General features: G+C 68.7%; 4 protein-coding genes across 5 annotated transcripts; 1 reads left to right on the top strand and 3 right to left on the bottom strand.

Moving 5' to 3' along the window:
• Positions 1-68: 68 nt before the first annotated feature.
• Positions 69-4340, bottom strand: SMPD1 (sphingomyelin phosphodiesterase 1). The gene is made up of 6 exons (XM_082278748.1): positions 4089-4340; positions 2486-3285; positions 1768-1939; positions 1612-1688; positions 1083-1228; positions 69-1006 (listed from the first exon to the last, which is right to left on the bottom strand). Exons 1-6 carry the CDS (start codon positions 4332-4334, stop codon positions 591-593), a joined length of 1857 nt encoding a protein of 618 aa, XP_082134874.1. The 5' UTR covers positions 4335-4340; the 3' UTR covers positions 69-590.
• A 982-nt stretch (positions 4341-5322) lies between these two features.
• CCKBR (cholecystokinin B receptor) lies at positions 5323-8212 on the bottom strand (the record flags this gene model as incomplete). Its single annotated transcript, XM_082277375.1, has 5 exons — positions 5323-5840; positions 6116-6243; positions 6314-6569; positions 6803-7054; positions 8056-8212. 5 exons carry the CDS (start codon positions 8210-8212, stop codon positions 5323-5325), a joined length of 1311 nt encoding a protein of 436 aa, XP_082133501.1.
• A 384-nt stretch (positions 8213-8596) lies between these two features.
• CNGA4 (cyclic nucleotide gated channel subunit alpha 4) lies at positions 8597-13482 on the bottom strand (the record flags this gene model as incomplete). Its single annotated transcript, XM_082277875.1, has 7 exons — positions 8597-8737; positions 9235-9692; positions 9760-10752; positions 11400-11506; positions 11591-11704; positions 12639-13082; positions 13385-13482. 7 exons carry the CDS (start codon positions 13480-13482, stop codon positions 8597-8599), a joined length of 2355 nt encoding a protein of 784 aa, XP_082134001.1.
• FHIP1B (FHF complex subunit HOOK interacting protein 1B) lies at positions 13001-21629 on the top strand. Of its 2 annotated transcripts, none has more exons than XM_082277462.1 (14): positions 13001-13069; positions 13417-13458; positions 14971-15236; positions 15314-15562; positions 15978-16364; positions 17086-17196; positions 17277-17363; positions 17476-17643; positions 17862-17941; positions 18153-18325; positions 18981-19934; positions 20004-20182; positions 20490-20652; positions 21059-21629. In XM_082277462.1, exons 3-14 carry the CDS (start codon positions 15099-15101, stop codon positions 21328-21330), a joined length of 2961 nt encoding a protein of 986 aa, XP_082133588.1. In that variant the 5' UTR covers positions 13001-13069; positions 13417-13458; positions 14971-15098; the 3' UTR covers positions 21331-21629. The 2 variants fall into 2 exon arrangements, with proteins under 2 accessions (XP_082133588.1, XP_082133587.1); XM_082277461.1 differs by having other exon boundaries at positions 17038-17196.
• The last annotated feature ends 497 nt before the right edge of the window (positions 21630-22126 follow it).

Genomic DNA, 22126 nt, shown 5'->3' with positions numbered 1-22126 from the left:
TGTGTCCAGTTTGGGTCTTCCTAGGGTGTTGCAGGGTGAACATGAGGGTGAAGAGGGGCAGTGGGGTGCATCCACACCTTTATTAGCGGGGGTGACGGGAGTACAGGGACTATGGCCTGATCCCAATTGTGATCCCAGTGGGTGAGAATTAGGAGAATGAGGTGGGGTGCTGGGGTCCCATCATCCCTGATTTGGGTCTCCCTAAGCTGTGGACTGAGAATTGTGGTGAGGAGGATGAAGGACAGTGGGGTCTATCACACCTGTACCAGGGGGTGATGGGAGCATGAGGACTATGTGCTGATCCTGATCGCAGTTCCAGTCCTGGTGGGTGAGGATAAGGAGGGGTGGTGGGGTCCATTGTGCCTTTATTGTGTAACTGGTGGGACGTGGGGACCACGCACCAATCCTCACCTCGCTCCCAGTGACCTAGTGCGGATCCTGCTCCCAACCCCGCTCCCGGTGTGACCGTGTGCTGACTGCAATCCCGCTCGCTGTGTAACCGTGTCCCAGCCCTGCTTCCAGGGAGACCACGCGCTGACTCTGCTCCTGGTGTGGCCACGTCCCAGCCCCCGCTCATGCCAGCCCCTGGGTCAGCACAGCCGCTGCTGGTGCCAGAGCTCCTGGATGCGTGGGAAGGGCAGCGCGGGGCGCAGGGGCCTGCACAGTGCGGGGTCGGCGGCACGGCCGGTGCGCAGGGCGCAGAGCAGGGCGGCCTTGCAGGGGCTCCCGCAGGGCTCGTGGGGTGGGTGCCCCTTGTGCAGGTGGAACCAGAACCGCTGGAAGAGCTGCTCGTCGTCCTGCATCCGCCGCACCAGCAGGTCCCAGTCAGCCGGGAAGGCCGTGGGCAGCCCGTAGGCCTCACGTGCGCTGTAGAGCCGCTGCCAGGGCGGGGGAGTCCCTGGGGGGGCCGCGTTGGCCTCCGTCAGGTTTAGGATGAAGGTCTCGTGGTCCAGGACCGCGTGGGAGCTCCCAGGGTAGGAACCAGCCACCTCATACACACGGTACCCTGCGGCGGGAGGGACAGTCAGTGCTGGCGGGATTGGGGTGGCTTGGGGGGACACATGGGGGGGTCTGGGGCGCACCGGGATTGAGGCTGATGTAGGTGGTGACACTTGGTGCAACGAAGGCAACGGAGACAGGACGTGACAGCGTCTCCTCATCGTAGAACAACTCAAACTCGTCGAGGTGCGTGTGCCCGAAGAACTGGGCAGCGATGGTGCCCTCGAACCTGCCATGGTGGGGTGAGTGGGGGGCGGCATCCCGACCTCCAGACCCCCACCCTGGAACCCCAACCCAAGCCTGGCCCTGAGGCTCTGGTACGTAGGAGGTCTGTGTAGGGGTCCAGCATATGGGGCAGGGACCTGTTGTATAGGGCAGGGGTACCATGTGTCGGTGGGAGTTCAGGGTGTGGAGTTGGGCTCTGGCTTGTGGGGTGGGGGGTCTGGTGTGGGGGTCAAGGACGCATGGACAGGGGTCTAGTGTGCAGGGCAGGGGTCCAGCACATGGGGTTGGAGGCCAGGGCACAGTGTGGGGGTCTGGCATGTGGGGTGGGGCACACGGTCAGGGGTCTGGCACATGGTGTGGGGTCTGGGCCAGGGGTCAGGCACTGACCTGTTGACGATGCGGTAGTAGTTCCAGCTCCAGCTGCGCAGACAGTGGGCCGGGGGGATGTGCCCGATGATGTGCACCTGTGGGCAGGGAGCCAGGGCTGGGGCTTTGCCTGGGGCCCACCGGAACCCCCCATGTCCCCCCAGAATCCCCCCCCACCTTCTCCCCATCACGCTCGGCATCTGCAAGGACCCCCATGAGCCACTGGAGCTGCCCTGCAGGGTCAGTGGCGTTGATGAGGAGCCAGAAGTTGGCCTGGGAGCAGAAGTTCATGTTGAGGGAGACAAGGCGCAGCCCAGGCCAGACCTGTGCCATGTAGAACCCGCCGGCCCTGCGTGGAAAAGGGGGGTCAGTGCTGTGTCCTCTGATCCATAACCCTGCACCCATCCTATGGACCCCCAGCTCTCTGCCACCCACGCTGCCCACCTGCCTACAGCCCCCAGCTTGGAGCCCCCGCTGCCCCTGTGCCCCCACCAGCCATGACCCTCCCCTCCTTGCACCTCTCCCCGCCCATGAAGCTGAGACATCTGCACCTAGCCTGGTACCCCCACTGCCCCTCCAGCATGGAGATCCCTCTGTGTCCTGCCAGTCCCGAGCCCCCAGTAGCCCAGAGTCCCCAGCTCTGAGCCCCCAATCCATGCTACCCCAACTCCCCTACTCCAGAACACCCGACAGCCCAGAGCTACCCAGCGCGGAGCCTCCCAGCCCTGTGCCCCCTGATCCTTGGTACCCTAAATGCCACAGACTCTGGCCCCCAATAGCCCAGAAGCCCCATCTCTGTGCCCTCCTACCCCTGCAATCCATGAACTCCCCACGCCTGGACCCTCAGTAGCCTGGAATCCTCCACCCTCTCCCCCCGACCGCGCCCCGTGCCCACCGCAGGGTGTGCAGGGCAGCGGGGGGCAGCCAGTGCTGCCAGGCCTCGGCCATGGCGTCGTAGAGCCACGCGGCCGACTGGTTTCCGCGCACGTAGGGCGGGGGGAAGGCGTTCACCGGGGTGGCCTCGTGGTTGCCCACGGCTGGGAAGACGCGCAGCCCCCCCAGGCGGGCGCGCAGCAGGGCCGTCACGGTGCGCAGTGCCCGCAGCTGGTCCCCGCGGCTCTGCTGCCACACGTTGTGCGCAGGGATGTCCCCAGTCCAGTACGCTGCCGCGAAGCCGCTGGTGCCGTTACCGCTGTCGTTACCGGTGCGAGCGGTGGTGTTGGGGAGCTGGGCCAGCAGCGCGTCGATGGTGTGCAGGGGAAGGTCACACTTGCTGTAGGTGCCCCAGAACCCCGCCGTCCCCGGCCCGTCGCGGGGGGCCCCGCGGCAGCACAGCGGGTCGGGGCAGGCAGCGGCACTGCCCGGCACGTACTGCCGGTCCCAGTGCAGGTCGGTGAGGAAGAGGATGCGGGCGGTGGGCGCTCCAGGCGGTGGCGGCGCGGGGGGCCGCACCGGTGGCTTGGGGGTGGCGGGCAGGGACAGGTTCCAGGAGCCCAGGATGTCCCAGTGGCCACAGCGGGGGCCCAGCAGGAGCCCGCAGGCCTCGGGCGGGCGCAGCACGGAGCGCGCCCAGGCCGCCACCACATCGCCCTGGAACAGCTGCACGGCCTGGCGGCACACGGGTGGCCGCGCCAACCGCAGCTCCTGGCACAGCCGCGACGCCACACGCCCCACGCGTGCCACATTCGGCTCCAGCTGCAGAGGGATGGACATTCGGGATGGCCCCAGCACCCCACACCCCTTGCTGTCCTCGCTGCCCTGCACCCCCAGCTCCCCAGGACAGACCCCACACACTGAACTCCAGCTGCTGTCACCGGCCTGTGCCCGTCAGCACCCCCGGGATGGGCACGGCACCCCAGCTGCCACCTCTGTGCCGCGCCCACCAGCTCCCCGGCATGGACCCCACACCCCGACCGCTGGCTGCTGTCACTGTCCCACACCCGCCGGCCACCCCGGCCCACTCAGCTGGATATCCCGAGGCCAGAAGGGACCCACACGGTCCCCCAGCCCCTCTGTTCCCCCAGCCCGGTTCCCTCCTCCCTCCCTTCCCTTGCCGGCCCCGTCCTCTGAGAAGGATTCACCGACCCCTCCCAGCCTGTCCATGCCCCCGCTCCTGTTCCTGTCCCAGCCCGTCCCCGCTCCCCCAAGAGGAGCCACTGGCATGACCCGGCCCGTCCCTGCCTCCGTTCCCGTCCCTCTTTCAGCCGTCCCAGCCTCTCATTCTCCCCGTCCCCGCCCGTCCCTGTCCCCATTCCCAGCCTGGTCTCGTGTCTGTCACAAGCCCCAACCTGCCCCAGCCGGTCCCGTCACGAGGTACTGGCCCGGCCTGTCTCTGTCCCGTCCCGTCCCCTCTGTCCCCGCTCCTGTCCCAGCCCTGTCGGCTCCGCTCCCCTCGTCCCGGTGTTCCGGTGTCCACCCATCCCCGTGCCTCGCCCGCTGTTTCGGTGTCGCCCCGGTGCCCCCCGTGTCCCGGTGCTCCCCGATGACCCCGTGCCCACCTGCAGCGCCAGGTCCAGCGCCCCGAAGAGCAGCCGGCAGGCCGGGCACGACAAGTTCCGCCAGCCCCAGCGCGGCGCCGCCGCCACCAGCTGCTCCCCGGGGCCGAGCGGCGACCCCGCCGACACCGGCAGCGACAGCAGCGACAGCGCAGCCAGGGCCAGCGACAGCGCAGCCAGGGCCAGCGACAGCAATCGCCACGGTGACGGCGCCATCAGCCCCGGCGGGGCCCGAGCCCCGGCGGCCATGGCCGAGGGAAGGGGGCGGGGCGGGGGCGGGGCCCGAGCGCCGGCGGTCGTGGCCGGGCGGGGGCGGGGCCTGGCGGGGGGGCGTGGCCGAGAGAGAGGCGTGACCAATACCCGCGCAGGGGAGCGGGGAGGGGGCGTGGCCACACAGGGCGGGGAGCCGTATGCAAATGAAGGAGCCGGCCGGCGTGGCGCGCGGGGGCCGATGGGAATCGGAGTCCTGGGGACGGCGGTGGTCCCGGGGGTCCTCCTGGCCTGCGGTCACGGCCCCGCTGCGGCGATAGGTGCACCGGACCCGGGGGTCCCACCCCACCAGCTACCGCCGCCGCCGGGCTCAGGGAGTTCCCGCAGCGGAGGGTCCCATCCCGCCGCCCCCCGAGCCTTGCGCGGTGCCGACCCCACGTCCCGCCCGGAGCTGCCCCGCGGAGCCTCCGTGCCGGCCGGGCAGGAGCGGTGGGAGCAGCGGCGCAGGTGGGCACGGGGTCAGTTTATTGTGACTGTAGCCGGGGAGCAGCGCGGGGACAGCCCGGGCTGAGCTGGGGGTGCCTCGACCTCCCTCAGCCTCCGACCTGCCCAGCCCCAAGGTTCCTCCCGCCCAGCCCCTCGCCCCCACCCAGTCGGGGACTCGGAGGCACTGGGATGGAGCGCGGGATGGGGCGTAAGGGTGTCCCGGGAGGGCGGGAGACTGGGGGTGCCCTGATTTGGGAGGCACCACAGAGGGGCACGGGGGGTGCTGGCAGCACCCGGGGGAGGCAGGGCGGGGTTCATGCTCGGGGGGGTCCTGCTGGGGGTGTCCTGCTCAGGGGGACCCAGGCACTGGTGTTAGGGGACCTAAGGGGGTCTAGCTCAGGGGTCCCAGGCTGCTGAGGATAGTGTAGCTGAACTTGGAGAGCAAGGTGCTGGCCATGGGGGGCTCATGGGGGTCCAGCTCACGTGGGTGCCGGGCACTGGTGTTGGAGGGCTCAGGGGGTTCCAGCTCAGGGGCGCTGGCTCAGGGGGGTCCCAGGCTGCTGACAGTAGTGTAGCTGAACTTGGAGAGCGAGGCGCTAGCCATGGGGGGCTCGTCCTCGGGCGGGCGGCGGGGGCAGGCGCGGCGGCACCCCCAGCCCGCACAGGTGGCCCCAAAGGCCTTGCGGAAGCGGCGGTTCATGAAGCAGTAGATGAGGGGGTTGGCGCAGGCTGAGGTGTACGAGAGCAGGTGGATGAAGGCGATGGGGGTCCCCGAGAGTGCCCGCTGGGCTGCCCGCGGGGCAAAGGCACGCCAGGTGTTGGCGGCGAAGATGGGCAGCCAGCAGAGGAAGAACATGGCCACGATGACCACCAGCATGCGGATCACGCGCCGCTTGGCTGCCAGCTGGGCCCCCGAGCTGTTGATGCGTGCCCCGTCCTGCTGCGCAGCTGCCCCCAGCGCCCGCAGCTCCAGTGCTGCGCCCGGACGTGAGAGCTGCAGGTAGCACCCGTCACCCTCATCACAGGCGGGCGCTGGGTCCCCCCCGATGCCGTGCTGGGCTGTGGAGTGAGGAGGCATGGTCACGGCCATGGCACTGTAGGGACACGCTGCATCCCAACACCATGGGAGCATCCTCCAGGAGGGGTGGGATGGGGTGCAGGGGACATGGAAGTGGACATGGCACCATGGGGACATGCTGCACCCCAAGGCTACAAGGAGGTCTCCAGGAAAGGGGGGTGTCCCTGAGGAACCCACCACTGTGGGGAGCAGGGGTGAGGGCTCAGCCCTCCCTCTCCTCCTGGGGTGGGCACTCTGCCACTCCCCATCCCCTCACCTGCCACCTCCCTCTTGACGTCCAGCTCGAAGCGGATGCCACGGTAGAGCTCACGGGAGATGAGCCCGTACGCCACCGTCATCACCACGCCTGGGATGAAGAAGAGGACGAGGAGCAGCAGGACGTACCTGGGACAGGTGGCCCCCGTCACTTGGCATCCCCTCACCCCTGCGTTCCCCTTCCCTCCCCGGGACTCACCAGACCTGCCGGACGCGCTCGCTGGGCCAGTGGTGTGTGCACTGTGCGGGGGGCGGGCGGGGGGCGGCGGGGCGCGTGGTGCTGTACACGGCGTAGGGCAGCATCAGCAGCGCTGCCAGGGCCCAGGTGCCGGCGATGACGCGGCAGGCGTGGGACCGTGTCTGCCAGGCGCGCGACTGCAGCGGGTTGCAGATGGCACTGTACCGCTCGATGGCAATGGCCACCAGGCTGAAGGTGGACACGGCCACCGAGACCCCTGCGGGAGGCAGGGGGTGTCAGTGGGCGTGGTGTGATGCTGCAGGCCCCCACCTCCTCCCGAAGCCCCCCAGCATGTTCCATGTACCTGTGAGGTAGGGATAAGCCCCCGACATATGCACGCGGTAGGGATGAGCCCCCTCTATGTGCCCCTGTGTACCACCAAGGTAGAGATGTGCTGTGTCCCCCCATACCCACGAGGTAGGGACAAGCCCCCACTGTGCCCCACCCTACCCATGAGGTAGGCGACAAGCTTGCAGACGACGTCGCCGAAGATGAAGGCGCCCATGAGGCCGGGCAGCAGGGTGAAGGGCATGCAGCACAGTGCCAGGAGCAGGTCACTCAGTGCCAGGGACAGCAGGAAGCAGTTGGTGACGGTGCGCAGTCGCCGGTTCAGCGCCAGCACAGCCACCACCAGCGCATTGCCCCCGACGCTCAGCACGAAGATCAGCGTGTACAGCACCACGCGCACCGCCACGTCCAGCTCTGTGGGCAGCAGGGCACCGGCGCTGCATTGGGACCCTGGATGCACCCCAGAGGCACCCAGGTGGCACCCTAGAGGCACTCTGAAAGCACTTCTGAGGGCACCATAGAGACCCCCCCCCACGGCACCCCAAGGGTAGCCCGGTGGCACCCCAGAGACACTCTGAAGGCACCCCAAAGGCACCCCAGCACAGGCCCAGGCACCGGGACACCGGGGCTCCAGTGTGACTAGCGTTGGTTCGCTGGGGACCCATCAGATGAGTGCATCGTTTCCTCCCCCGTCTGGCAGCCGCCGGGATTTGGGGTGAACCCCGTGCCCCCTGGCTCAGTTCTGTGAGGCTGGGGGACCCTCATCCAGGTGGGTGCCCCCCAGCACAATTCTGTGAGGCTGGGGAACCCTCATATGGGTGAGTGCCCCCATCCTGCCCACCCTCCGCCTCGGTGCTTGAGCCGCGGCTCCCCCCGGCAGCGCGGGGACCGGGGACGTGCAGCCCGGGAAGGGGAGTGACAAGCCGGACTAGGGGCTCCAGCCGGGCGGTGGGATGGGGTTAGCGGTCTTGGCTCTGGTGGTGGGATGGGAGCGTCCCAGTCGAGGGTCCAGTTGGAGGTCCCGGCCCCGGCAGTGGGGCAGCGGTGCGGGGCGGGCGGTGTCTGTGTCCCTGTCGGAGTCCCCTCTGGCCTCCTGCTGCCGCCGGCACAGCGCGGCGTGCTCCCCCGGGCGGCGCCGAGATCCGCACCGGGACCACTGGGCAGTGCCGGCGCCGCCGAGCCCCCGCCCGGGGCGCGGGGGTCGGGAACGATGGGTGCGATGAGGGGCACGGCGGGGGACGGGGGCGGCATCGGTCAGGGACGGGGAGAACCGGAGCGCGGGGCGGCGGGCGCAGGGGTGGCACGGCGGGACGAAGCGGGGTGCTGGCGTGCCGGGGGGCGCAGGGCCGGGCACGGAGTGGGGGTCCCCTCCCGGCTCCATCCCGCTCCTTCCCCCCCCCCGCCCCCGCTCTCACCTCTGGGCGCCGGGGGCCCGCGGAGGCCCCTGCGGAGGAGGTCGCAGACCGAGCCGTTGGTCCCGGTGCCGGTGCCGGTGCCGGGTCCGTTCCCGGTGCCGTTCCCGGAGCGGCAGAGCATCTCCTGCAGCGACTCGTTGAGGGGCCGGGGGTCCATGGCGGGGACCCCCCACCTCCCCCCGCCCCTCCTCCGGCAGGAGGCACCGGGAAGGACCAGGCACCGGGAGGCTCCGGGAGGGACGAGGCTCCGATCCGCTCGGAGCCGCCGGTGGATAAGCGGGGGCGGCGCCCGGCGCGGGGCGGGCCGGGGGCGGGGGGCGGTGGCGGCGGCGGGGGGAGCCCGGGGGGTGCTGGGGGCGCGGGGGAGGCGGGACCGGGGGGAGCCCGGGGCGGGGGGGACGGGCGGGGCCATGGAGAGTACCGGGAGCGGGGCTCGGGGAGTACCGGGCTGCGGCCGGAGTCCCGGGCAGGTCGGGGGGCGTGGGGAGGCTCCAGGCCGGGAGCGCTCTAGCGGCAGCGGCTGCCGTCACCGCGGTGTCTGTCACCGCGTCCCTGCGGCTGACCCCGGGATGCCCCGGCGGGGCTGGGGGTCCCGAGCTGCTCCCGACTGCGCAACTCCATGACCCTGACCCGTCCCCATCCCGGCTCCTTCCCCGTCGCGGTCCCCGTCCCGCAGCAGCAGCTGTCGGTGTCACCCGACAACAGTTGTCGCTGCTGTCCCACTCCAGGTGACCCCTCAGCACCGCGGAACTAGTCCCTCGGCATCCCCACCCCTGGTGGGACCCCGACCCTGGTGGGACCCTGAGCCTCGGAGAGATCCTGTGCCCCTCTGGAACTCTGTGATCCAGAGGGACCCTGTGGCCTGGGGAGAGCCTGTGCCCTCCTGGGACCGTATGTGCCACTGGGACCTCGTGCCCCAATCTGTGCCCTGGGGGGACCCTGTGCCCTGAGGGGACCCTGTACCATGGGGGTATCGTGTGCCTTGGGGGGACCTTGCATGTTACTGGGACCCTGTGCTCTGTGGGGACCCTGTGCCCTGGAGGGGCCCTGCACCCCAGTGGGACCCCATCCTCCTGCAGGACCTGGTCCCTGAGCAGGACCCTGTGCCCTGGGGGCACCCTGCACCTTGAAGGGACCCTGTTTCCTGAGGGAACCTTGTGCCTTGGTTGAACCCTGTACCCCGGGGGGGCCCTGTCCCCCAGTAGGACCCTGTGTCCTGGCAGGCCGCTGCGGTGAGGCCATTCCTGCTGCCCCATCTGTCCCTGCTGCTCTGTCCCGTCGCTGCTGCCGCAGGTGCAGCCACCCCTCGAGGCGCTGGACGCGCAGGGCCACGCGCAGGGCACTGGCCTCCAGCTGTGCCAGCAGTCGGGCTGCCCGTGTCTGGAGCCCCTCCAGGGCCACCTCCAGCCCCTGCAGCCGCCGCTCGGCCTCGGCCTCGGCCGCCACTGCTGCCACCTCAGCTCCAGTGTTGAGCTGGCCCATGCGCAGCAGCAGCTCCCGGCCCTTGGCCTCCATGGCAGCACGGGCACAGGGGAACTCAGCCAGCACCTCTGTCAGGTCCTCCTTGCCCAGGCAGAACAGGTCTGAGTACCCGATGCTCAGGATGTTGGCCGTGCGCCGGTTCCCTGCCGTGTTGCCTGTGGGGCAGGGGGCCATGAGCCCAAGGCGACCATGGGCGGCATCAGGGCACAGTGTGGAGCTCACCCTTGATGTTGATGAGGCTGATCTCCCCAAAGTAGAGCCCCTCGCCCAGCACGGCCAGCTGCGTGACACCGTCCTCGGCCACCACAGCCAGGCGGCCCTCGCGGATGAAGTACATCTCGCGGCCCACATCGCCACGCCGGCACACGAACTCGCCGGGGCTGAAGACCTGCGGGCGCAGGCGCAGCACCAGCTGCCGCAGCACGCTGTGCTCCCAGCCGCGGAACAGCCCCACGCGCTGCAGAGCCGCCAGGTGCACGCTGGCTGCCACCTCGGCCTGCAGGCCCTGCGGCAGGTGCTGCAGCACCTCCCGCTCCGCCGGCAGCTTGCGCTGTGCCCGCAGGTGCTGGTGCCAGCGCACCACGTGCCGCACCAGCCGCCCGCCCGCGCCCCGCGCCCGCAGGTACCGCCGCATTGGCCCCACGTCCGGGTAGAAGGCGGCGTTGGCTGCACTGAGGTTGACGATGACGGCGCTGATGTTGCCGGTGATGGTGGCGAAGCCCAGCACGGCCAGGAGGAAGCCGGCGGTGACGAAGAGGAACTCCTCCTCGCGCTGCGGGGCTGGTGTGTCGCCCACCATGGCCAGGACCAGTGTGGAGAAGTAGAAGCTGTGCAGGTAGCGGTGCAGCAGTCGGGTGAAGCTGGGGCAGACCCAGGGGTCAACACCCAGCCCCAGGTGTGCCGACAGTGCGAAGTAGAGGCAGCCATGCCAGTGGATGCCCAGCAGCAGGTACAGCATCAGCTTGGCCACACGGAACACGTTGGGCCATCCCGTGCGTGTCTCGCACCGGTCGAAGGCCTCGAAGAGCCGCGGCAGCCGTAGGCAGCGGTTGGCACGTGCTGCTGGCACCCCTGGGACCCTGGGGACCCCTGGGAGCAGACAGAGCAGCTCGGTTGGCAGCACAGCCATCACATCCCAGGGGAAGGTCCAGGAGCCCAGATAGTGCCGCCGCGTCCGGCTGACGTCCTGCACCAGGATCCCATCCTCTAGGAAACCTGAGTGGGCAGCCAGGGGAACCATGGCACTACAGGGGGTTCAGGGTTTGAGGGGCAGGGGTTGCTCAGGACCTCCCTGCGATGGGAGGAGGCTCACAGTGGGGACGAGGCACTGGTGTCTGTGTGTGCTCAGCATGGGGCACAGGGGGGATGCAGGGGTCAGGAGCCCTGGATGGGCACCCTGGGGGATGTCACTGGTGGTTCCCTGGGCTGCCATGGGGCTAAGGGGGTCAGCGGTGGGTGCCAAGACTCAAAACCACCCACCCAGATGTTCTCTGTGTGGGGCTGGGTGATGGCTGTACCGGGTGGGAGTGCATGTGTGTGTGTCTCTGTGTGTGTATGCTTGTATGTACACGCCTGCATGTGTGTGTATGTGTGTGTGTGTGCACACCTGTGTGTGTCTCTGTATGTGTATGTACACACCTGTGTGTCTGTGTGTACATCTCTGTGTGTGTGTATGTGCACATCTGTGTGTGCACACCTGTGTGTGTCTGTGTATGTGTATGTACACACCTGTGTGTGTGTGTATGTACAGACCTGTGTGTCTGTGTGTGTGTACACACCCGTGTCTTTGTGTGTCTGTGTGCACACACCTGTACATCTCTGTGTTTGTGTCTGTACATCTCTGTGTTTGTGTCTGTACACACCTGTGTGGAGGTGCACAGCCATGTCCAGCAGGTACAGTGCATCACTGAGCCCGTCCAGGGCCTGCCACAGCCCCACGTGTGCCTCCTGCACCTCGGGGAAGCAGCACCTGGAGTACAAGTGGCATCATGAGGCATCACTGGGACAGGGCCAGGACACCCGACACCCCCACCCCAACCATACTGCCTGGCACCTGAGGATGAGGATGACCCAGTTGTAAAGGATGGGCAGAACCATGAGGCTGATCCATCTGTAGTGCCAGTCCCCGGCGGGGTCCAGGGTCCAGTTCCGAGGGGTGGCAGTGTGGCTGGGGGGCACAGAGGGACCTGGGGTCACTCCATCCCCATTTGGGATCCCTCTGCCCCACGCTCACCCCCGGCTGCCAGTGGCTCTAAGGCTCAGCCAGACCCCCAGCTCCTGGGGGACTGAGGGGTCCCTGCTGTGCCCCTACCCCCAACCCCACGGGAGGCAGCCACGCCCTGCTCACCCCGTGGCATGTCCAGTGCCGGCGCTGGTGCCGGTGCCAGCCCTGGCCGCGGCCGTGGATCCAGACGTGCTGCAGGGCCGGAGCCAGGCCCAGCGGCAGGACAGGAGGGAGCCGAGGGTCTGCATCCTTCACAGCAGGGATCCCGTGCGTCCCGATGGCGGGGTCCTGTGCACCTGAGCGCCTGGCAGGTGCTGCCGCCTGCCCCGGTGCCAAGTGCGGTGCCAAGGGGACCCAACCGCGGGGCTCCTGCAGCATGGGCGTGTCCTGGCAACGTGGGGGCCCCAGGGTACCCACCGGCCCCCTGGGATACCCGGGCTGAGGCAGCCGCTGTGCCAGGTCCCCCGAGCATGCTGGGGCACGGAGCCACGGCCAGGAGTGTGCAGGGGGCCAGGCTCGTCTCCAGGAACAGCAGCCGGTGCCAGGCAGTGCCCTGTGCAGAGGTGTGGCAGCTCCCAGTGCCTGGTGCACGGGCCAGAGCCGTGCCCGGTACGGGGTTACCTGGCAGAGGGGCGCCCAGTGTAAGGTTATCAGTGCCAGGGAGGGCCCGTTTCTGGGGCGCCTGGTAGAGGGGTTCTGGGGGGTCCCGGTACAGGGGTGCCCGATTCCGGGGTGCCCAGTTCCGGGACGTGCAGCGTGCAGGGGCTATCCGGTGCAGGGGGTCCTAGTACAAGGTTAGCCGGTGCCCAGTTACGGGGGGTCCCATAACAGGGATGCCCGAGCCAGCGGGGTGCCCGGTTGCGGGTGGTGCCCGTACTGGGGTTCTCGGTGCCGGGAGTCGCAGCACCTGGGTACCCGGTTGTCGGTAACCGGCTCAGAGGGGTTCCCGGATTCTGGGGATGCCTCATTCCGGGGGGGGCCACAGTACCGGGATACCCGGCCCCGGGGTGGCCCAGTACCGCCTTTCCCCGTTCCCGGCTCCCGGTTCCCACGCGCCCCCGGCCCCGCCTGGTCCCGCCCCGCTCCCGGAGTAGCCAATGAGCGCTCGGGCTCTCCCGGGAGGCCCCGCCCACCGAGGCATGTGGGCGTGTCCCCGGCCCCGGTGGGCGTGTCCCCGGCCCCGGTGGGCGTGTCCCCGGCCCCGGTGGGCGTGTCCCCGGCCCCGGTGGGCGTGTCCAACGCGCGCGGTGCGTCGGGCGCGGCGGGAAGATGGCGTCGGGAGCGCGGGGCCCGTGGCGGGGGCGGGCGGTGAGCGGCGGCACTGGGGCGGACCGGGAGGGTCCGGGGGGCACCGGAGCACCGGGAACGGGGACACCGGGAATGGGGACACCGGGAGCGGCGGGCGTGGGGAGCGGGGCTGGCCTCGGGGCAGGTCCAGCCGCCCTTCCGCCGCGGTCCCGGGGTGCCCGGGCCGCCGCCCGCCCTTGGCCGCGCGGGGCCGGAGGGACCGGGCCGGCCCAGGCGGTGTCGGGGATGAAGGGACCGCGACAGGGACGGGTCTGAGAGGGCCGCGGTGCCGTGGGGCGAGGGACCCAGTCCCGCTGGGGCCCGGGGGGTCCCGACCCCGCGTCCGACGCCTCCTCTGCCCTCCGCAGGTGCGGCGCTGACGGGACGGGACCGCCGCGGCCTTGACCCAGGTAGGCGGCCCGGCCCCGGGGCATCGAGGGGTCCCGGTTATGCGTGACCCCGGAGCCTGAGGGGGTCCCGGTCCCGGTGTCTCCGTGGCTCCGGGCCTGAGGATGCCCGAGTGAGCAGCACCTACCGCGGGCTGGGGGACCGCGGCCCCGGCTCGAGGGCAGCTCCGGGCTGTGACAGCCCCTTGCCTCACCCGGACCACCGGCGCCTCCCGGCGACCCCCACACCGTGCTCCGTTTCCCGGTGCATCGGAGGGGCCGGCGATCATCACCCACAACTTCCTGGCACTGGGTGCCATCCTCTGTGCATGGTGGCCGTGCCCCCGGTGTCCCTGTCCTTGCCCTGGTGGCACCTGGTTGTCGTCCTGTGCCCTCGGTGTCCCTGCCTGCAGCGTCCCTTTCCCTGGTCTGGTGGCACCTGGTCACCCCCCAGTGCTCTGGCTACTTTGTGCCTGGGCCGAGGCTGCTCCCCCACCACAGCCCCTCCGGGTGGCACTGGGGTGCCCCTGCTGTGGTGCCATGGCCCCGTGCTGTGCCCCAGTGGCTGGGTCCTTCGGCATGTGGCGGGCACGGCCAGGTTGGGTTGTGGGGGCACTGGTGCTGGCGACAGCTGGTGTCCCTGTCCCAGCAGCATGGCTCTGGCTGCGTGTCAGATGGGTCCCTGCACTAGGGACGTCACGGTGTGACACATCGTGGCCTTTGCCTCAGTGTTCCTGTGGGGCCGCAGTGCCAGGTCCCAGGGCTGGCACTGCCCCGGCATTCAGCGGGTCTAACTTTAGCAGCCACACGAGCGCTGGCTGTGGGTGGGACGGGCTGTGCTGGGTATAAATAGACAGGCCCTGCCCGTGCCGTGTCCCGCTGCCCCAGCTTCAGCCACTTCCCATTCCTGCTCCTGTGGTTTGGGGTGTCTTTAATAGAAGTTTCACTTCCCCAAGCCCCACGCAAGGGCTGTGGCACTGGCTCTCAAAGCCATTTGCCCTTAGGGAGCTCAGGGGCCCCTGTGATGTCCCAGGCACACACAGCTCAGGGGCCCCTGTGGTGTCCCCACACACCCAGCTCTGCAGCTTCGTAGTGCTCAGTCCCGTGCTGGTGCCTGCGGTGGCAGTGGTGGTGCTAGGGCACAGGGCCCTATAAATATCCTGGCAGTGCTGTCGTGCTGCACCGGCCGTGGGTGCTGCTGAGCATGGGGGTGGGCAGCTGTCCCAGCTGTCTCGGTATCCCTGCGGGCTGCTGGGTACTCCCCACACCCATGCTGGGCCAGCTCCCGGTCTAAAGTCCAGTACTGAGCGTGAGCAGGGCTGGGATTCAGAGTCCTCCAGCCACCACTGCTCCACCATGCTCGCCCGGCCCAGTTCCCAGTGCTCTGGCTCTCCTGCCTGCCTTTCCTCTTGCTTGCCTTCCTTTCCTCCTGACTTTCTTCCCTCCTGGCTTCTGTCCTACTTTCCCTTCTCCCTCCATCCCTGCTGCCAGGCGTGTGGTTGGGCTGGGGATCTCTGATGGCCCCTCTCCCTGCAGCCCAGCCGCTGGCAGCAGCATGGAGAAAGGACCCTGGCGTCCCGCCCACTCCCCTGTGCCCCCACGGTGGTGCCAGGCCACATCCAGACCGGTCGGGGTGTCCCGGTGCTGTCCGTGACCCCGTGCTGATGGAGAGGATGAGCTGGCTTAGCAAGCTGACCCCACGGGCAGGTGGGCAGCGAGCCCCCCGCAGTGCCAGCCTGCAGCCCCCCGTCACTGCTGACCCTGAGACCTGCCTCATGGTCTTCAAGAACCACTGGGCACAGGTGAGTGGGGTGGGGGGCAGTGGGGATCCCCCCAACCCTCCAGCCCCCAGCCCCCGCTGCCAAGTCCCCTCCCACAGGTGCTGCGGATCCTGGAGCGGCGTGGGAGCAAACCGGCCCCCGACGACCTCAGCGCTGTCCGCAACAACACCTACCAGATGCTGAACCTGCTGGCTGAGGACCGGCCCTGGGGGGACGGGGACGGGGACAAGTCACAGGGGGACGGGGACGTGGCCTGTGGGCCCATCCTGGAGTTTGTGGCTGCTGAGAACCTGCTGGAGCGGCTCCTGTGCTGGCATCTGCAGGGTGACTTCACCGAGGAGAGGAAGGTCTGAGTGGGGGGAGCAGAGGGGTCTACAGGGGTGGGGGGTATGTGGGGAGGTTGGGACAGGCTGGATCCAAGGGGTGAAGGTGGTGGGTTGAGGGTCAGCCAGGCCAAGGGTAGGGTGCTGCCCCAGGGCATGTTCAGGTTGGATTGGATTGGGGTGGAGACGAGATGGGCTGAAGGTCACTTCCAACCCGAGCCACCCTGAAAACTCCGTGATGCTGGAGGAAATTCCTCGTGAAAAGAGCTGTCCAGCCCTGTCACACGTGGCCAGGGCAGTGCTGGAATCCCCAGGCCTGGGGGGATTCACAGCCATGTCGATGTGGCACCTGGGGACATGATTCAGTGGGCTGGGCTGTGCTGGAGGAACAGCTGGACCTGGTGGTCTCTGTACCTTTTCCCCCTGTCCTTGTTGGCAGGTGGAGCAGCTGAAGCTGTATGAGATGCTGATCAGCCAGGCCCGGCAGCCCCTGCTGCGGCACAAGCCAGTGCTGACGCCGCTGCTGCGCCTGCTCAGCGTCTGCGCCGAGCCCGCCTCGGCCCCGCTTGAGAACAGCCTGGTGCTGCTGCTCAACCAGCTCTGCGTCTCCGTGGCCCGTGAGCCAGCCATCCTGGAGCTCTTCTTCCACAGCCACACGGACCAGGGCCCTGCCAACCTCATCATCTTCTCCCTCCTCATCCCCTTCATCCACCACGAGGGTGCGCGGGGCCAGCAGGCACGTGACGCGCTGCTGCTCATCATGGCCATGTCAGCCAGCAACCGCGCCGTGGCCCAGTCCATCACCGACAACTCCTACTTCTGCCCGGTATGGATCCCCCGTGGGGCATCCCTGTCCTTGGGGCAGTGTTCGCCTCCCTGGGGTGATGCCACTCTTCCTGCTATGGTGTCCCCCTCCCCAGGGCAATGTCCCCGCCGTGGGACAGTGCTGGGACCCTGCACTGCTGGCGCAGGATTGGGTTGGGCCCTTGGGGCAAGAGCCATGGACAGGCCTGGAGGGAGAAGGCCTGCCCTGGCTTGGGGATGGTGGGGGGGGCAGGGCTGGAGATTATGGGGGACTTGGGAGTGATGGAAGCTTGCAAATGATGGAGAGCTTTGGGATAGAGGGCTTGGAGATGATGGGAGATCTGGGGGCGATGGAAGGTCTGCAAGTGATGGGGGGCTTGGAGGTGACAGAGTAGCCTAGAGATGATGGAGTGCTTGGGGATGAGGGGCCTGGGGACAGGGTGCTTGGAGATGATGGGGGGACTTGTTTCTCATGGGAGGCTTGGAGATGATGGCGGGCCCAGCTCTGGGGATGAGGGGGGCCACTCCCTGGGGTCAGTGGTGGATGCAGGGCCCGGCCCAGCTGCCCTGCCTGGAGCACTGGAGTGGGGCAGGTTCCTGTGGGGGGCAGGTTCCCAGGGTTTGGGGAAGGCCAGTTGGGTCCAGCAGCCAGAGGTCCGAGGGGCTGCGGGGCAGCCGAGTACATGTGTTCCCAGGTGCTGGCCACGGGCCTGAGCGCCCTGTACTCCTCCCTGCCCCGCAAGATCGAGGTGCGAGGAGATGACTGGCACTTCCTGCGGCGTGAAGACTGGATCGGCGTCTCCTCCCTCGTCCTCTTCATGAACTCACTTGAGTTCTGCAATGCCGTCATCCAGGTGGGGCTGAGGGGCTGCCAGGAGCTGTGTGAGGCTCCCAGCCCCATAGGGGGCTGCCTGACTCCCCTGTGGCCCCGCAGGTCGCCCACCCACTGGTGCAGAAGCAGTTGGTGGATTACGTCCACAACGGGTTCCTTGTACCTGTCATGGGGCCGGCACTGCACAAGGTGAGGGGCCCCTGGCAGCAGGTGTGGGATGGGGGTCTCCTGCCCGTGCGGGCGGGCAGGGCCCCGTGCTGCCCATCCCTGTGATGCCTGGCTCCACATGCCTGTCCTGCAGACCTCGGTGGAGGAGATGATTGCGAGCACGGCGTACCTGGACCTATTCCTGCGCAGTGTCAGTGAGACGGCGCTGCTGAAAACCTTCCTGCGCTTCGTGCTGCTGCACCGGCATGACAACACAACCATCCTGGACACGCTGGTGGGCCGCATCAACAGCAACTCCCGAGTGAGCCATGTGGCCCCTCATGGCCCCTAACATCTCCATCCTATCCCAAGCATCCCTATCCCCAACATCCCCACCCTCATCTTTATCTTGTCCCCAGTATCCCTATCCTCATTCTTGTCCCATCCCGCTCCCATCCCCTTCCCCTGTCCTGCCATGGGGTGAGTGGCACGGCCGCCTGCCCACTCTGCTGCCCCTCTGACACCCCGCACTGTCCCCAGCTGTGCATGGTGTCCCTGAGCCTCTTCCGGACCCTGCTCAGCCTCAACTGCGAGGATGTGATGCTGCAGCTGGTGCTCAGGTAACAGGGGCTGGGGGGGGTGCTGAGGGGGACCAGGGGTCACCTGCTGCTGGCCCACCCACTCTGGGGACTCCTGGGATGGGCCTGGGGAGCGCCCACACAGATGTGAGGCAGCCATGTCGCTCGCCCCCCTGTGAAGGGGCTGGGGTCCTGTGCAGGGTCCCCGTCCCTGTGTCTCCCCTGCAGCTGCCCTGTGCCACCCTGCCCCCAGGTACCTGCTGCCCTGCAGCCATGTGATGCTGAGCCAGAAGCGGGCGGTGCGGGACCTGGACATCTATGGGAAGACAGCGGCTAAGTTCCTGTCGCTAATCCCGCGCTGCTGCCGGCCCGAGAGCCCCCCACCGCCCCACGACCGGGAAGAGGAGCCCCCCTCCCGGGCCAGGGGTATGCAACTGTGGCCCCTCAGAGCCCCTCCACGCCCCAGCTTGGTGCTGAGTCCTCTCCCCATGGCCCCTCGCACCCCATCCCCGCTGGGTCCCGGCACTGAGCCCTCTCCCAACATCCATCTCTGCAGCCCCTCAGACTCCCTTCCTACCCTGGCTTGGCACTGAGCTGTCCCATGCTATCCCTGCAGCTGTTTAGGCCCTGTCCGCCTCCTGACTTGATGTGGAGCCTCCTCCTGGGGTCTCCACGGCCGCTTGTAACCCATCCCTGCTCCTACCTGTTGATGAGTCACAGCTGTGCCATCCCTATGGCCCCCCCTCCCTCACACCCTGGCCCCATCCTGTCCCATTGCTGAGCTCTGCTTTGCTCTCCCCTTGGACCCTGAGCCTCTGGTGCCTCGCAGCGCTGAGCCTCTGGTGCCATTCCTGTGGCACTTTGAACCCCATCCTCGCCCTATCCTGGCACAGTCCCCCATGCTGTGCTATCCCCACACTCTTGAGCCCTGTCCTGGCACTGAGCTCCCCTGTGCCATCCCCGCGGCCGCTGGGACACCACCATTCCTGTCCTAGCCCGGTGCTGAGCCTCATTCCCCCATCCCCCGGCACCCTGAGCTCCGCCCGGCACCAGCTGGGTGCTGACCCCCGCCATCCCGCAGGCCACGGCAGCCCCGGTACAGACGCCCCCCCGGCACCGAAGCCGTCCACGCCGTCCCGCCTCTCCTTCTTCATGCGCCAGGCCAGCCCGGCCCCCGCTGAGGCTGCAGCCCCCCGCTCCCCCGGCCCCCCCGCGGGCAGCCCCTCCCGGCCTGGCCCCCGGGATGAGGTGGCAGAGCTGGACAGGAACTACCTGGAATACCTGCGGGACGCGCGGCACAGCATCGACCGCTGCGCCTGGGCCTGCCGCGTCTGGTCGGCCCCCTATGACGGCGAGGACCCCCGTGCCCCCAGCCCCACTCCCGACCCTGACAGCCCCCCAGGACGGCCCCCAGGACCCCCCACCCCACGGACTAAGAAGCGGGGGCTGCCCGAGGAGGGGGCGCGGGAGGCGCCGGGGGGGCCCCTCGGGGGTGATGAGCCCAGCGCTGGGGGGCCTGGCCCCGAGCCCCGGGACAGGGGGACACTGGTGAACGGGGCACATGGGGCGGCTGAGCCGGGGCGGCCGGAGGGGGATGTGGTGGTGAAGAAGGTCCGTCGGAGCCCCCAGGGTGAGGGCGAGGGCGGTGGGGGGGCCCCGAATGGGGCCCCCCGGGCACAGCCCCCTGGCTGGGAGCCTCTGCCCTCGGTGGACTCGCTGTTGGAGGAGCTGCTGGCCCGCGTGCCTGCCGAGCCTCCTGGCACCGGTGTCTCCATCGAGACCTTCACGGAGGAGCTGCGTGAGATTGAGGCTGAGATGCAGAACGGGGGTGTGGGGGGGGCCCCAGCCAGCCCCGCAGAACCCCCTGAGCCACCCCTGTCCCATGAGGAGGAGGAGGCCTTCGCCAGCTTCACCGCGCTGCCCGAGGGGGACACAGGCACCGGGCGGGCACCGCCACGGCCCCCAGACCCCCTGGCGCAGGTGGTGGCCAGCCCGCCGCGGGCGGTGGGGCCACCCCCCAGCCAGCCCTTCACAGGTGGGCACGGGGGGACAGGGAGGGTCCCAGCTCCCTGCAGGGCCCTGCCTGATGCCCCTGTGTCCCCAGGCCCCTTCGTGTCGGTGCTGTTCGGGAAGCTGGAGAACATGCCCCACAACTCACTGTATGTCAACTTCCTGCTGACGGGGCTGGTGGCCCAGCTGGCCTGCTACCCCCAGCCCCTGCTCCGCTCCTTCCTGCTCAACACCAACATGGTCTTCCAGCCCAGTGTCAAGTCCCTGCTCCAGGTATGGTCTGGGGAACCCCTGCCCTCATGGAGTCATGGGAAGGCGTTGGAACAGCCCCCCAAGATCACGGAGTTCCCCTTGTGCTGCCCAGCTTACCCCTGCCCCGTGTTGCTAAGTGCCACAGGCACATGGCTGTAACCCCTCTGGAGACGGGGAACCCCTACTCCCTGAATCCCCTGTTACTGTGGAGACCCCCCCATTCCTGTAGGGGTACCTTGTGCTCAAGGGAACAACCCCATCCGATGGGGACCCCCCTTCCTGTGGGGACCCCTGTTCCCGAGGGGACCCCCATCCTGTGGTCCTGCAGGTGCTGGGCTCGGTGAAGAACAAGATCGAGAGCTTTGCTGCCAGTCAGGAGGATTTCCCAGCACTGCTCTTCAAGGCCAAGAAGTACCTGATTGCCCGGGGGCGGCTGGACTGGGCTGAGGGGCCCGGGGCTGTCCCTGCCCTGCGGCGCCCTGACACCCTGGGTGAGGGCATGGCCTTGGATGGGGGCTGGGGGTTGTGCAGGCAGCTGGCAGTGGCACGTGGGGCTGGGGGCTGCACGTTGTGTTGTCCCAGGGGCTGGGGGTTGCATTGGGAGTCTGGTGTCTGGGTGGGGCGTGGGGTCTGCGCAGGGCCTGGGGAGGGGCCCCGAGGGTTGTGCGTTGTGCGATAGGGAGGGCTGGAGTCCGTCCAAGGGGCTGGGGGTTGTGGGGGAGAGCTGAAGGCCGCACAGCGGTCTGGATGCCATCCCCTGTGTGCCCGCAGCCAGGAGCTGTCCCTTGGGTCTGGCGGAGGTTCTGGGGGGTGCTGGGGGCTGCACTGGGGGCCGTATGCCCCCCTGCACCCCTCCCGCCCAGCGCCCCTGATCCTTTGCCCTCTGCGTGCCCCCAGCCCGCAGCCGGAAGCCGTCCCTGGGGGAGCTGCTGCTGCGGCACGCCAACAGCCCGACCCGCGCACGGCATGCGGCGCAGCTGGCGCTGCAGGGGCTGCGGGATGGGGGGCTGCACCCCCTGGCCCCCTCGGCGCGGCACGGCGAAGCCCTGCGCGTCCGCAACGCCGTTTACTGCGCCGTCATCTTCAGCGAGTTCCTCAAGGAGCTGGCAGCCATCGCCCAGGCCCACGCCGTCACCTCCCCCTTCCTCACCGAGCCCCCCGAGGAGTGACCCCCGGGCCCCCTTTTTAACCCCGGACTCGGACCTTTTTAATTTATTGGGGCGGAGCTGGGCCGAGGCCGGGCTGCACTTTGGACACGAGTGGCCGCCCCTCGCCCCGGGGGAGCAGGGCAGGACCCTGGGGGCCCCCGGGGCTCGCAGGGCGGGGGTCGCGGGGCGGGCTGGCTCTGCCCCCCTCGGCCCCCTGGGGGTTCCTGGTGCCCACCCAGCCGCTCTCTATGCAACCCCCGGGGTGTGGGGCTGGGGGGGCTGTGCATGGGGAGGGGATGTGTGTCTGTGCTGTGTAAAGCCCTTCGGAATAAAGGGTCTGATTGAGGGCATCGCCTCCCCCCATCTGTGCAACTCTCGGGGTATGGGGGGGGGGCTGGCCAGGATACCAGGGCACCCCTGCATGGCCGGGTGACCACACCATGCTGCTGGCCTGAGACAACCCATGTCTGCTCCCTCCTCAGCTCTGGGGGGCTGTGGGGCCCTATGGGCAGCCATGGGCTGTGGGGTGAAGCTGTGACTGTCGGGGCTTGTGACAGCAAGTGGCTTGTGGAGCACTGGATCCCCCAGGTGTGGGGCCACCGACCTGGGACACGCCCAGGACCCTGTTCATGGCCGTCACCCAGAGGTTTCCCAGTGTTGCTGGGGTGAGAACGGGAACTGGCATGAGGGTGGAGATGCAGATAATTAGGATGGGATGGGGTTGAAGGGGATGGGCCCCAGTGGTGGTATCTCCTGGGCTGTTGTGGGTTTTGGGGGGCACTGAGCCTTATGGGCCTGGTGGGTGCCCCCAAGGCCA

The sequence above is a fragment of the Coloeus monedula genome (genome assembly GCF_965178545.1).
Source record: "Coloeus monedula genome assembly, chromosome: 3".
In the NCBI taxonomy this organism is placed as follows: Eukaryota; Metazoa; Chordata; class Aves; order Passeriformes; family Corvidae; genus Coloeus; species Coloeus monedula.
This window is presented reverse-complemented; position numbering and strand designations above follow the sequence as displayed.